Genomic DNA, 12,889 nt, shown 5'->3' with positions numbered 1-12,889 from the left:
AATATCCAAAAAAGTGTAATATATACTCTGATGGCTGCTTTGTCGATATGTACGAAGAACAAAACAGTTTTATGTCTGCTTGTACAAGCCGTCATTAATTTATTTGTGACATGTCCTGTGATCTAATATGTTGTTTCATGTATATATGGAATTTTGCCGTGGCGTTAGCACGGGCACCTTACTAGTTACTTTAGTGGTAGCGTACTTTCCCCCCTCATAAATGGTATGTTTGTGGAGAAAGAGCGAAGAATGATTAACAATGATTAACAATAAAGAATTGTAAAAGTGAGCAAGAACCATTTTATATTTTTGGTACAATCAAGATGGTTAAGATGACTTAAATATTTTTCAAAACAGAGATGAAGCATCGTTGAGCATGGGAGCTAACGGGTTAACGGAAAGCAGTCACGGATTTGGAGTTTGCACCCGCAATTTGACCCGTTAATCCTTCGTTTCGCCTTCTCCGTCCCGGGCTCCCGGCCTCGCGAGCTCGAAACACGCCGGCGCCCATGTCGCAGTAGGGCTGACCAAAACCCTAACCCTAACTTCCTCCTCCTCCGCCCTCCACCTGTTGCCGTATACATGGACGCGAAGGACATCCTCGGGCTCCCGAAGACCCCCTTCTCGTCCTCCCAGGAGAAGAAGTCGCGGCCGCCCAAGGAGCCGCAGCGCAAGCCCGATGGCGTCTCGCGCGAGGTACCCCCATTCTTCACCCTCCGGTTTCTAGTCCCCGCTGCTTGCCTGCGGTGCTGACGACTCTTGGAGATCTAGGTCTATGCGCTCACAGGAGGGGTGGGAATGGCCCCGCTCATGCCGACTATCGAGGCATCACACCTGAAGCGGCGGCCTGCTGCGGAGAAGGAGAAGGTGAGCTAGCAAAATTCTTCTCGTATCTGTTGGAAATTGGGTAACCTCTGAATTGCGCTCGGGCGTTTAGCTAGCTACGCCCATTTGGAGAACTGCCTTGAACATTTATGTCATAGAACTTGGGACTAGTGGAACTAGGGGACTGCTGTAGGAGATTTGACGAGACCATTGTAATATCTTGTGCAGGTAGCATGGCAGTGGTTACCTTTCACATCCTCTGCGCGAACTGACAACCTTCAACTCTATCACTGGGTCTGCATCTCATGCTTTACTAATATGATATAAATAGAAAAAATAACAAGACTTACTTAATAACTGTACTTCACCAATTTGATTCTTCAGGTTAGAGTTGTTAATGGTGTTCCACCAACTGGTGACTATCAGTTCGCAAAATATAACAAGGTAACAACTATATTATGTTAGGTACAATTGAGCAGCAAGCCTTCCCTTTGCAAAATCTGGGGCTTATTCTGCATTTCTGTTTTTTTATTTATCCTTTCTTTTTGCAGAAAGTGGATGTTCTTAAATACACAGATGAGGAGTACGAGAAGTATTTAATTGATCCTGTAGGTACTAGTTACAATAAAAGTCTAAAATTTAGCATCCAATTTATTTCTGTAATATTTACTCCTTTTGTCCACAGTTAAAATCCAGGAAAGAGCCAATCTAGGCTTTTACAAATGTTCATGTTATGTTTTCCGGAGCTGTAGTATTACTAGTGATGAATACTGTAGCCCTCTTTCCTATCTGAATAACTTTTGCATACTTATATTCTAAATTCTAGACATCTGTTTGATATAAACATTGTGCTGATTTTACCAAGCTACTGCATTTGTCTTTGTTGGCACGTCATGCTGGTTTACATTTTATTCATATTTGGCGGTGGCCCTACCCCAGTTGATCTGGTAGGGATAACACCCACCCTTGTGAAAGTCTTTTGGAGTATTTTAATTCATAAATGAAAGCTTTCATATTCTGCTTTTGGAACATCATCAGGTATTAAATACACATACTATTAAATTACGAAATTTTAAAACAGAAAAGAAGTTTGGTGATGATAGGACCTCTTTGCTGAAGGCCTCTTGGTTTAATCATCAACCATTATGTTAGGATTTCTGAATTTTTCAGTCATCTGTTGCCTTGCTATGTACGTTATTATTCTTCAGGAATTTGTCTACTTTAACAGAAGTATTTCTAGAACCAATGGACCATATGTATGATTTTGATCAGCAGTCATTTTGAATATTCATAAACCTTTTGAAATTTAGGGTGTTGAATTTTCACAATGTTTTTGGTTCGCTGTTTATTCTGAAGTTCTAAAAGAAATATTTGGTGTGTCTATTTCAGGCTTGGAGTAGGGAGGAAACAGACCAGCTTTTTGAATTATGTGAACGGTTTGACCTTCGATTCATAGTAATAGCAGATAGGTTTCCAACTTCTCGCAGTGTGGAAGATCTGAAGAGCCGTTACTATTCTGGTACTTTTGAAATTCTCCCATTTCTAGCCTTCTATTTTTATAGATGCATTAGACAGAAGGCTTTTGTTCCTGCTTTATATTGAAAGCAATTATACATGCAATTTATATGCTAAGGAGCCCAACATTGGTGAATTGTGATTGGTAATTCTATCTGTCGTTCAGTTTACAAGCAATTAGTCATCAGTGTATTCATGTTCAGTAACCTTTTAATCATGCGGAGAAGATTTTTGCACACCATCTTTTATCATATATCGTCAAAGTCACCTTCCTATAATTTCTTTTTACTTCTGTTAAATCGATGAATAAAAATTTCTAAGCATGTCGTTGCATTTTTTTTTTGCTGTAAACTTGTCTAGGCATGCTTTTCTCTTCATTATTTGATGTTACCAGAGGTTTGGTGGCACCATGTCTCATTAATATTATTCGCCTATTCAACTAATTGCTACTGATATGCATGCATGCAGAATCTAGTTGTATTTCCACCACTTCAATTTATGTCTTAGACTTTACCTCTATATTCATTGTTGTTATTTTTTTTGCAGTTTCTCAGGCTCTTTTAATTCATAGGGCCCGGTCATTCGATGATGTTTCTGGGAACCCCCTTGTGAAGGTATTGCTTAATTCTCTTCCATACCTGAAAGTAACTACTTCATTGTTACAATAAATTTGTGCTGTAGTGACATGTTTACTGCATTTGTTCTCAGGATAGCTATGATGCTGCTCATGACACTGAGAGGAAGCGTGCGCTATCAGCTCTTCTCTCCCAAACTAAACAGCAAGAACGAAAGGATGCTGAGGTGAGAAAGTAGCTGAATTTTTCAGTCTATCATTTACCATTGTTGTTCATCTGACTGCCATGTGCTACCTTTTCAGACTTTGGCAGAAGCAAAACGCATTATGGAATCTCGTGCTGCTAGCAAAGTGAGTGACCAATGCATGTTAATCTATACGTTCTATAACAAAAGTAATCTTAGGCAATGAGCTTCTAATTGTAATCTGTAAGGTATTTAGGGGATATAAGTGTTTCTTTTCTTTTTGTGACAAACTAAATGGCAAATCATCAAGATTTTCGTTTTTGCTCAATTAAATATCACTTCTACCATTTGGGCACTTCAGGTTTATGCCGACATGCAGGCACAGTATTTTTCATTAACTCCGTTTATTATTTCAATCATTGTTAGATAAAATGGACTCTGCTTGATGTTGATGCTATGACTTCTCGGATGCCTAATTGTTTGATACTTTGTAGACTGTGGATGAAGCCGGCATGCCTTCGAGCTCTGATAATGCTATGGTTCCTGTTGATGGTGTATCTCCCTTGACTAGCACTCATCCACCACTAACACATCCAAATACAGCAGCGAACAGCTCCATACCTAATTCACTACGAGCGGTAATTCTGAAACTAGTTCGGATTAAGTCTTATAGTTGATTAGTTGACATTTCATTTTGCTGTGCTCATCTAAATCACAACTCCTAAATTCAGCATCTGTGTGACCGCCATTCAGTTACTTTGAAGGTGAATAGATCAACTTAAATTCCAGACTCAGTTTATGTATCTTCAATGTTGATTCCTGCATTTTGTATCTGAGATGTCAGTGTATCACCCTAATTTTTTATGATAGTGTTCTCTCGGGACACTGAGGTTACACGAATATTTTATCCCACTAAGGCACTAAGACAGTGAAATTTGGATGAATGCCATGTGTAGGGGCTCAAATATCAATCGCACAACTGGTTGTATTTTTGAAAATGCATACAGCACATTGGCATTTATTCTATTAAAGGTGCTGCTGTGTTGAAAGTCACAGATTAGATATATTTTAAACTGCCATATTTGTAAATCTATTTTTTCCTTGCATTCTATGGCACGCCATTGCCATGTCCATGGTAATCAGGTAGAAAAATAATGCATTTTCATGCTAGAACTTTATTATGTTCTACTACTGTTGCCTAGTGCAATTCTTAATCATTCCACTTGCATTCTCATGGAATTAAGCAGTCTGTGCTTCCTTTCAAATGTGCAATGTTACATGTAGAGATCCTATTTATTTTTCTAAATTAATATAATAGTGAGTTTCATACATTCTGTCGAAGATGACTGCTCTTAGTGTTACTAGTATAAATATGCTACTAGTGACTACTGGTCACTTTTATTGTATTAACTGGAGTGTCTATCAATGGACCATATAAAGATTGATACTTCTATCTTCGTAATTTTCTTTCATATGGATTTGACTTCTATACTCTCTTTCAGCTTCGAGTGTATTTGAGAACCCATGCGCTTGATCAAATGGTCCAAGCAGCAAGTGCTTCAGCTGGCCTTAGAGTTATCAAACGGGTTGATCAGACACTACAAGATCTAGGGGTTTGTCCTGTACTTTATGCACACTTTACCAAATCATGTATAGCATAAATGTATTTGAGCAAGTGTCTTTTTTTTTGGTAGGTGAATTTGAAGCCTAAGGTTCCAACGAAAGCAGTTTGTGTAGAACATCTTGAATTGCGGAACGAGATACTCACATTGCTTAACTTACAGAAGCAGGTACTTATTTTAAAACTTAGAATTCGAGGTTCTTTAGCACTTTGCATCTGCTTTTAATCTATATATTAGGTTGCAAAAGTGTTGACTCTCAATTTGTGATCTTTTTTTTGAAGTGCACGTTGAATTCCACACAAAAAAATAGAAAGCCGAGAATATCTGTAAAAAAATATTTATTTGTGTTAAGTTTCTCCCTTCAGCTAACCGTTCTCTTTTGCGTTTTATATAATAGCTGCAAAATAAAGAGGCAGAAGTTTCAGCTAACCGAGAAAGTTCCTTCACGGAGGCACCAAGCACACCTAAGGTAATATATAAATTACCTACTTTTTTTTCCCTCCTTTTGTTAGTGTGGATCCGTGGAAATAATGTGAAGTCATAACCTTACAAAGGGAAAAAAGTCCAATTTACACCCTCGAACTATCACAAAAGTCCGATTTTCAACCTTCAACTATAAAATCGGATAGCAAAAGCCATCCAACTGTCGAAACCGGGCAAATTTGGCCCTTGGATGGTTTTGAAGGTGGTTTTGTATTTTTTTAAAAAAAATTCTAATTGGATCTAAAAAATAAAAAATAATTCATTTTAAATAAAAAAAATATAAAACTAGTGCCAAATTTTTTCTAAATATGTTGTTATTTAAAAATAATAGGCATAACCGCATAACTACAAGCAACCAAATATTATGAACATAAAAAACTTAGATCTGAATAACTGACAAGTATCGTGCTAATAGAGAAGTTACATTTTTAGAAATTTTTTATTACCATTCCGCGTTTTTTATTTAAAATGAATTACTTATGAATTTTTTAGTTTAAATTTGAATATTTTTAATTCTCACAAAATGAAACCACCTTCGAAACCATCTAAGGGGCCAGATTGGCCCGGTTTTAACAGTTGGATGGTCTATGTTACCCGGTTTCGTAGTTGAAGGTTGAAAATCGAACTTTTGTGATAGGCTTCCTCTTCTGCAATCTGTACAGGCGTACAGCATTTGGTGGCTCTAACAAGTAACAAGTAGTTCCTTTATAGAAGTTATGATATGAAGAGCTTCATGAAGTCTTAAGGGGAGCGTGCAAAATGTTGATAACATATGTTAACTCATGGCACTCCAAGGTTCAAATATCTAGTGGACCATCTTAAAAACGAAGAAGGAAATAATGTCTAGTGCAAAATGAATAATGTTTCTTTGTGTTCTGTAATATGCTCCCTGGCCAGTGCCCTATCATCAATGATTATTATTTTTTTGCTTGCTACTTAACAATTATTGTATTTATCTGCAGCGTTCTAACAGAGATATTGATCGTCCCTTTGTCCCTGATACAGTTGGGTTTACAGGTAGTTTTTAGCAGACACTTGATTTACATACTTTGCCCCTCTTCGATATGAGAGCTTGTACTTCTGTATTTATATTTCACACGATCCTGCTTCATGTGACCTCAGGTGAAAGAGCAGGCAAACGGGATCACAAGCGGAAGGTTTGTCGTTTCTTTCCTTTTTTCTGCTATTAAACTGTGCTTTGTTTTTTAGTGTATGCACGCCTTTGAATTGATGCATCCTTACTATTTCTACAGTTTCTACTTTAGACTACAGAGGATTTGTTGGAAATCTAGTATCATCTACTACATGGGTTCATCTTATATATGTTTTTAACTATGTCAAGACTTCATCTCAAATCATTTTTGCCAGAACACTGGAAGATTTATAGATGCGCCTCCGTCACCACCCCAATCCAAGAGGCCTAGGAAATTGAAGGGATCAGATTGATAATGCTGTCCAAATAGCCGACGGAAACATTTCTTTAGTCAAACAACCCTGTAATGCCATATCATACTGAATCTAAACACAATATTTTCCTAGTTATCTACTTACCATTTCAGCGCAGATGATTGAGTTTTACAACATATTTGAATCATGCATCACTTTCAGGCTTGCATCTAGAGATGAACATCAACAAAATAGGTCAGTTCCGGCCTTGGTGGAAGTCAGTGTGGAATTCAGATGGTCAATCTTGCAGGAATCCGCTTCATGGCTAGAAGATGTGCATGCCCTGTCTCTGGCTCTCTTCTGGGTAGACCTGGAATCTTATCTTGGCCGGATATTCGATTCAGTTTTGTATTTGTAATGTATGTCATGTATGTAGAGGTAAATGTGAGATCAAAATCCTACCTGTTCAGCTGATTTCCGAGTTGATCTTAGCACCGGTGTTGTTAGCGTATGTTGCTATAGTTTGGCAAGCTTCTCATGTATGGGACCCATAAAGCTGTCAGTCCGTTTTTGCTCCTGCTCAGTAAGAGCAGTCATCGGTTCAGTCGCCTAGACGCTGAACCTGACATCGACCAGGAACCCTGTCTCTGTCGTTTGATCCCTCGCCACCAGCCCGCCCCATACCTGGCTGCAAGCCACCAGCTCCTGGATAGTGATCTGAAGTCTTGCACCTTGCCAGCTCTGAGCTTGTCTGTTTTAGTTTGGACGAAAGGGCAATGATAATCTCACGAAATCTAACTGGTTTATAGTAGAGCAAATGTGTCATCTTCAAAAATACTACCCACTGCTAGACGACTTATACGGACAAAATCACATCCAGATATATAACCAGCTCCATACAAACAAACAACGTTTCCCCTGTGGCCTGTGGGAACCTGAGGAACAAAAAGAATGCGCCAGAAAGAAGTAAACCTGGATACTGAAATGTCACGAGTCTCTTGATGTAAGAATTTTTTTCTTATTTTCCCTCTGAATGAAGTACAAGCATCGTACGTCCTAGAAAAAGAATGTTGGTATGTTATGGTGCCATGGAGAGAATATTGCACGGTTCTACAGCCAACATACTGTATAAACTCCATAAATATACTGTTGGCAAAGCAGATCGGAATGCATGTTATTCCATTGCACCAAATCTCACAGGCACAGCCAGCAACTTTCTACGCTGTAAATGAAAGCTAGCTTCAAATTGGGAGCGACTGCAAAACCCTTGCTCTCCAAGGAGTGCGATAATATGTACAAATCTAATTTTTCCTTTATCTTTTGGCACAGATCCTTCCCTGACGAACTGCCAGAACTAGAAGGCTGGTCACGTAGCATCTGATCTCCAGCACCAGGGCATCTGATCCGTCTTTGATTTCCCGTTTGAGATTGCGGGAGCCGTTCTCGGCTAGATCAAATGATCATTGATCAATGTATGGCAATATGGCATCATCATCCTGTATCCTGTTTGCAAATCGCAACCGGATCAGACGGATTAAGATTTTTTATTAAAATTAGAAAATTAACTATAATATAATTTTACATGTTATAAAACTGCTCGTTGGACTGGACCTGAAGCAACGACCGCCCAATGTTTAGGCACAACGAAATTTCGGGATCAGCGCTTTACGACGACGAATCTATCCCACTCCAACGGATCGATCACTCGTTTGTTCAACGAGAACGAGAGACTGCGCGTTGATCAGCTAGCTCCAAACTGATGACCTACGTCCTACAGATGGCCAAATGGACCAGCATGGTCCGATCCGACCTAACCCTATCAGGCACGGCATGATCCGATCCTAACCCTATTAGGCACGATTGGTTAGTCGTGCTATGCGCGTGCCGGCACTATGTGCCTGGCCACGGACCCAGACACAGCACGACTAAGGATTAGTCGTGTCATGCCCACCCGAATAATCCACGAGCACGCCAGCCCATCGGGCACGGCACGTCGAAGTACGGCGGCAGGGTTAGGATCGTGTCTGGTCAGGGTCGGCACTATGGGTCGGAGTCTAGACCCAGGCACGCCCCTAAGCATCGGATCGGGTTGGCACTGGCCCTATTGGTTGTGGTCTGGGCTGAGTTAGGGTAGAATTTTTAACATATCATACCTAGTGCGGCCAATTTAACCCAGCCCATGTGACCATCTATACCCAGTCTCCACATCTTCAACCTTCGAGAGGATGTTCCCTGTCGCCGTGAACGCGTCACCTCGGCGCGGGACGCCACTGGTTTCGCCAGAGGGCGTGCAATGTCAGTGCCTGTGCTCCATCCGTGAGGATGAGGACGTCGCGAACAGGAGGGCACCGAGCGGCGAACGCCATAGGAGAGATCGGAAAGACGTTGGAACGGAGTGTGGCTGAGATCAGGGCGCCTGCCGTCATCCTGGAAGACTCCGTGTCCGTTGAGGTCTGCATCGCCAGCCGCTTCGCAGAACCCGTGGAAATTCTCACGTGTCGCGACACCGCTGGAAATTCAGAGGCGTCCACGACACCGGTACACTGCTGCCCGGTGCACCTCACGTGTCGCGAAACGAAACGTTACGCCCGGAAGGAGACGGCGGGGTGGCATCGGCCAATCTGCCAGCCCGCCTGGGCGCGCTCCGGCCACTCGTGGGGTGGGGGACAAAGAGGCCGACGCCTCCGGCTCGACCTGTTCGCGTCGGAGAGCGACGCCCGGCGTCCCGGGGGCGGCGCCGCGCGTGTCTCCGTCTCGGTAGGCCGACGTCGCCCCGGGCACCTCGCTCGCTCGCTCACATCCAGCGTACAAGTTTTCGTTTTTGTTTTGCTTTCGCTTACTACTATCCAGCGTAGAAGCTAAGCCACCGTGTGGGGGGTGTGGTCGCGGCAGCGGCTGGAACCTGGAGGAATATGCTCGTGGCCGGGGGTGTGGCGTACGTGTGGGTTTCAGGAGGTCGGCACTCGGCAGGAGGGGCGCGGAGGAACGGAACCGACCAGGACAGGCGCGTCGCGTCGCAGGTGGCGGTTTCCGGGCGACAGTGACCTGGGATCATGGGGATCGATGGCGAGGCTCCGGCGGGCGGCGGCGGGCGATCCGATCCCGCGGTGGTGCGTTCTTGGAGGCGGTTGTTAGAAAGCTAGAGACGGGCGTGATCTACTGGAGCGGTCAACTCTGTTGCAGAAATCACAGTGGCCACTGCTAACCCACGGCTGTTACGTAACGGACAGTAGCGTGGCGTGGTCAGTGGAGCGGTTGGAGGGTGGAGGCCATCGACGGCGACCGATTGGATTACGGAACCTGGCGAGTAACATCTCTCGTCTCAACAAGAAGAAGAAAGAAGAAGAAAAGGTGAAAGAGCCTCAACAAAAGGCAATTAGGCAAAGGCGTGTAGTTACACTGCAGGCCGAGGCTACAAAGTACGCAACCCGCAGGTTGTCGCGGCGCGTCCGGGAAAGCCACCGCTGAACGACCGGACGTGATACAACGTGCACTTGCATCCATGTTCAGAGCGATGCTAACATGCTTATGCCATTTTCAGAGAGGGCTCCGTCCAGAGTCCTACGCCGAGAGGCTCGTGCGAAGGGAGGAGGATCTAGCCTTGTTTTCCACCACTCCGTGAACGCTGATTGTGGCTGTTGCAGATTTGTTGGAAAATAAAAGTATCGCTGGCTAACTGTGGTTGATACTGATCTAGTGTAAGAAAAAAATACTACTGACTGGTTAGCTGACAAATTAGCTAAACTAGGGGTGTTAATTGGTGATTCTTAGGTGCACCACCAACTCTTTTTAGTTCAAAATTTTGTACTACTTTTTCAAAATGAGATCTCAATTTAAAAATATAGTATAAAATTTTAAACTAAAAAGAATTAGAGAGATACCTAAGGATCACCAATTAACACCTCTAAGCCAAACAATGGATCATCGTTTTTCGTGCGAGATCCGTGCCGCATGATCCCATCGTACCTGCCCCACACTTGTTAACTCTCGAGGTCAAGGTCGCCGGGAAGATGAGCGATGGCTCCGACGTCCGAACGTCCCAACCATCAGGAACGCTATTGCACTCATCAACGCCTACTAGCCAGGCAATGATGACTGTACTAGAATGAAGATCTAATCGGATAATTTTCAGGAGGTTCCAATTTTTTTTTTAAAAAACTAGCAGTTCTTACAAGCAATTTAACAGTACACAAAAAACCACCATTCTATAATTCACACTCTAGTGATCGCTGACCCAAACACATTTTAGTAGTAATATTAGGATCCTACCCAGAAGCTAGCTAGGCGATTCCTGCATGGCGGAATGGAGACTCCTCGATCTCCTCCGTCCTTGCCGGCGAGATCGAGCTACTGCTTGCCGCCTCCGCGGTTGAGCATCTCCTTGTAGTTGAGCAGCGAGTTGAGCCGCTGCAGCTGCAGCTGCTGCCTGAACTTGTTGATGAAGTCGTCGGCCCGCGCGTCGACGCCCTGGTCCGCGTCCGCCGCCGGCTCCTCCTCCTCCGCGACGACGGAGCTCGACTTGCTCATCCTCGGCTCCTTCTTGCCCTGCTCCCCCGCCGGCTCCGACCGGCTCCGCCCGTAGTGCGCCGCCGCCTGCTTCTTCTCGTCCGCGGTCGGGGGCGTCGACTCCGCGGCGGCCGCGGCAGGGAAGTCTGGGCCGAGATCGCCGGAGCGGAAGCGGTAGAGGGTGAACGAGCGGACGCGCTCCAGGACGGACGGCGCGCGCGACAGCGGCGCGGGCGCCGGAGGCGGGACGTACTCCTCTTCGCGGTGGTGCTGCGCTTGCTGCTGCCTGAAGCTGTCGATGAACGCCTCCGCCCTCACGTCGACGCTCTCGCCCGCCACAGCCGCCTCCACCCGGCTCGGAGCGGCGGCCTTCCTCGTTTCCGAGCTCGACTTGGCCATTCTGGACCTGGCCTCCTGCTTCTTCTCCTTTTTATTGCTACCCTGCCCCCACGCCGGCTCGGACCGGCTCCTGTCGTAGTGCGACTGCGCTTGCTTCTTCTCGACCGCCGGCGGCGGTGCGCTTGCTGGAGTCGCCGCGGCGGCGGGTTGCTCAGGTGCGAGAAAGCCGTAGAGGCCCAGGGAGCGGAGGCGATCCATGACGGACGACGTGCGCGCCAGCGGTGCCGGCGCCGGCGCCCGCGCCGGAGGCGGAACGTACTCTTCCTGGTAGTTGTGCTCCTGCTGCAGCGGCGCCGGCGCCGGTTCCCGCCTGAAACTTGCAGGGAACTGCTCCGCCCTCGCGTCCACGGAGTCGTCCTCGGCGACCACCCTCGGCGGCGCCCGGGCCGCCTGCGCCTTCCTCACCTCCGCGCCCGACTTCTTCATCGACGCCGGCCTCCTCTCCTCCCGCGCGGGCGCCGGCTCCGACCGGCTCCTGGCGTAGTGCGCCTGCTGCGCCGCCGTCTCTTCCTCCACCGGAGCGAAGGCGTCCTGCGCGTGGTTGGCCCCCGCCGCGGCGCCGTACTCGGGCGGGAAGTCGCCGGAGCGGAAGCGGTAGAGGCCGAAGGACACGAGCCGGTCCAGGACGGAGGACGTGCGGGCGAGCGGCGCGGGCGGCGTCGCGTACAGAGTTTGCTGCGGCTGCTGCTGGTAGTAGTAGTGGTCGCCGTACGCCGGTTGCTGATGCGGGTGCAGCGGTTCCTGGATGTGGTAGTGGCCGTGGCCGTCGTCGTGGTAGTGGTGGTGCTCCCGGCGGCGGCGCTGCTGGGTGGCGCGGGAGGTGAGCGCGATGGTGCCGATGACGAGGTTGACGACGAGGAAGAGCGTCGCCGGGGTGAAGTACCCCCGGATCGACGCCCAGGCGCCGAACGGCGCCGCGACGTCGGCGCTGTCCATCTTAGCCTGCGCGCCGGCCGCAATCGCAAGGCGCCGCCGAGCGGGCCAAGGATGGGATCAGATTCAGGCGAAGGGAACGGCTTGGGGGGGCGTGGAGGTTGGTTGGGAGGCGGTGGCGGTGGTGGGGATCGGCGTCTGGTGCGGAGTCCAGCTGTTTAAATGGTGGCCGGGGGCGGGGGGAGCACGCGGCGCGCCGCGGATGGCCTGTTGCTGACTGGTGGGTGGAAAACGTGGGCATCCAAGTGCCGCCCCCCCGGTGCCGCGCGAGCCGACCCGCCGGGATTGCAGGCGAGGTCGGCAGTGTTTGGTTACTACAGTAATTTTTACACGCATGTTTTTCGAGAAAAGAATTTCGCATGCATGGAGTACTAAATGAAGTCTATTTGCAAAATCTTTTCAGAGATGGATGTAACTTTTCGAAACGAATGTAATGGCAATAATTAATTGATCATTTGCTA

The 12,889-nt window shown here is 46.5% G+C and overlaps 2 protein-coding genes across 5 annotated transcripts; one reads left to right on the top strand and one right to left on the bottom strand.

Annotated features, from left to right (window-relative positions):
* The first annotated feature begins 463 nt into the window (after positions 1-463).
* LOC120664784 (SWR1-complex protein 4-like) lies at positions 464-7,152 on the top strand. 4 transcript variants are annotated; one of them, XR_005671008.1, is made up of 17 exons: positions 464-696; positions 772-867; positions 1,054-1,119; positions 1,210-1,269; positions 1,377-1,433; positions 2,215-2,344; positions 2,887-2,954; positions 3,049-3,141; positions 3,218-3,265; positions 3,594-3,737; positions 4,602-4,712; positions 4,794-4,889; positions 5,119-5,190; positions 6,167-6,221; positions 6,327-6,361; positions 6,573-6,700; positions 6,813-7,152. XR_005671008.1 is itself a non-coding variant. In XM_039944120.1 (16 exons), exons 1-16 carry the CDS (start codon positions 583-585, stop codon positions 6,822-6,824), a joined length of 1,257 nt encoding a protein of 418 aa, XP_039800054.1. In that variant the 5' UTR covers positions 464-582; the 3' UTR covers positions 6,825-7,152. The 4 variants fall into 4 exon arrangements, 3 of the variants coding, with proteins under 3 accessions (XP_039800054.1, XP_039800053.1, XP_039800055.1); XM_039944120.1 differs by lacking the exon at positions 6,573-6,700; XM_039944119.1 differs by having other exon boundaries at positions 6,573-7,152.
* Positions 7,153-10,704: 3,552 nt separating this feature from the next.
* On the bottom strand, positions 10,705-12,573 carry LOC120664783 (pathogen-associated molecular patterns-induced protein A70-like). The gene has a single exon (XM_039944118.1). It carries the CDS (start codon positions 12,429-12,431, stop codon positions 10,938-10,940), a length of 1,494 nt encoding a protein of 497 aa, XP_039800052.1. The 5' UTR covers positions 12,432-12,573; the 3' UTR covers positions 10,705-10,937.
* Between the last annotated feature and the right edge of the window lie 316 nt (positions 12,574-12,889).

The sequence above is a fragment of the Panicum virgatum genome, chromosome 3N (assembly GCF_016808335.1).
Source record: "Panicum virgatum strain AP13 chromosome 3N, P.virgatum_v5, whole genome shotgun sequence".
In the NCBI taxonomy this organism is placed as follows: domain Eukaryota; kingdom Viridiplantae; phylum Streptophyta; class Magnoliopsida; order Poales; family Poaceae; genus Panicum; species Panicum virgatum.
This window is presented reverse-complemented; position numbering and strand designations above follow the sequence as displayed.

Bases quoted from the DNA above. Each gene is read 5' to 3' on its own strand.
- LOC120664783 (XM_039944118.1), bottom strand. From the start codon at position 12,431: ATGGACAGCGCCGACGTCGCGGCGCCGTTCGGCGCCTGGGCGTCGATC.
- LOC120664784 (XM_039944119.1), top strand. From the start codon at position 583: ATGGACGCGAAGGACATCCTCGGGCTCCCGAAGACCCCCTTCTCGTCC. The intron at 868-1,053 runs GTGAGCTAGCAA...TATCTTGTGCAG, and splicing joins CTGCTGCGGAGAAGGAGAAG to GTAGCATGGCAGTGGTTACC. The intron at 6,362-6,572 runs GTTTGTCGTTTC...CATTTTTGCCAG, and splicing joins AACGGGATCACAAGCGGAAG to AACACTGGAAGATTTATAGA.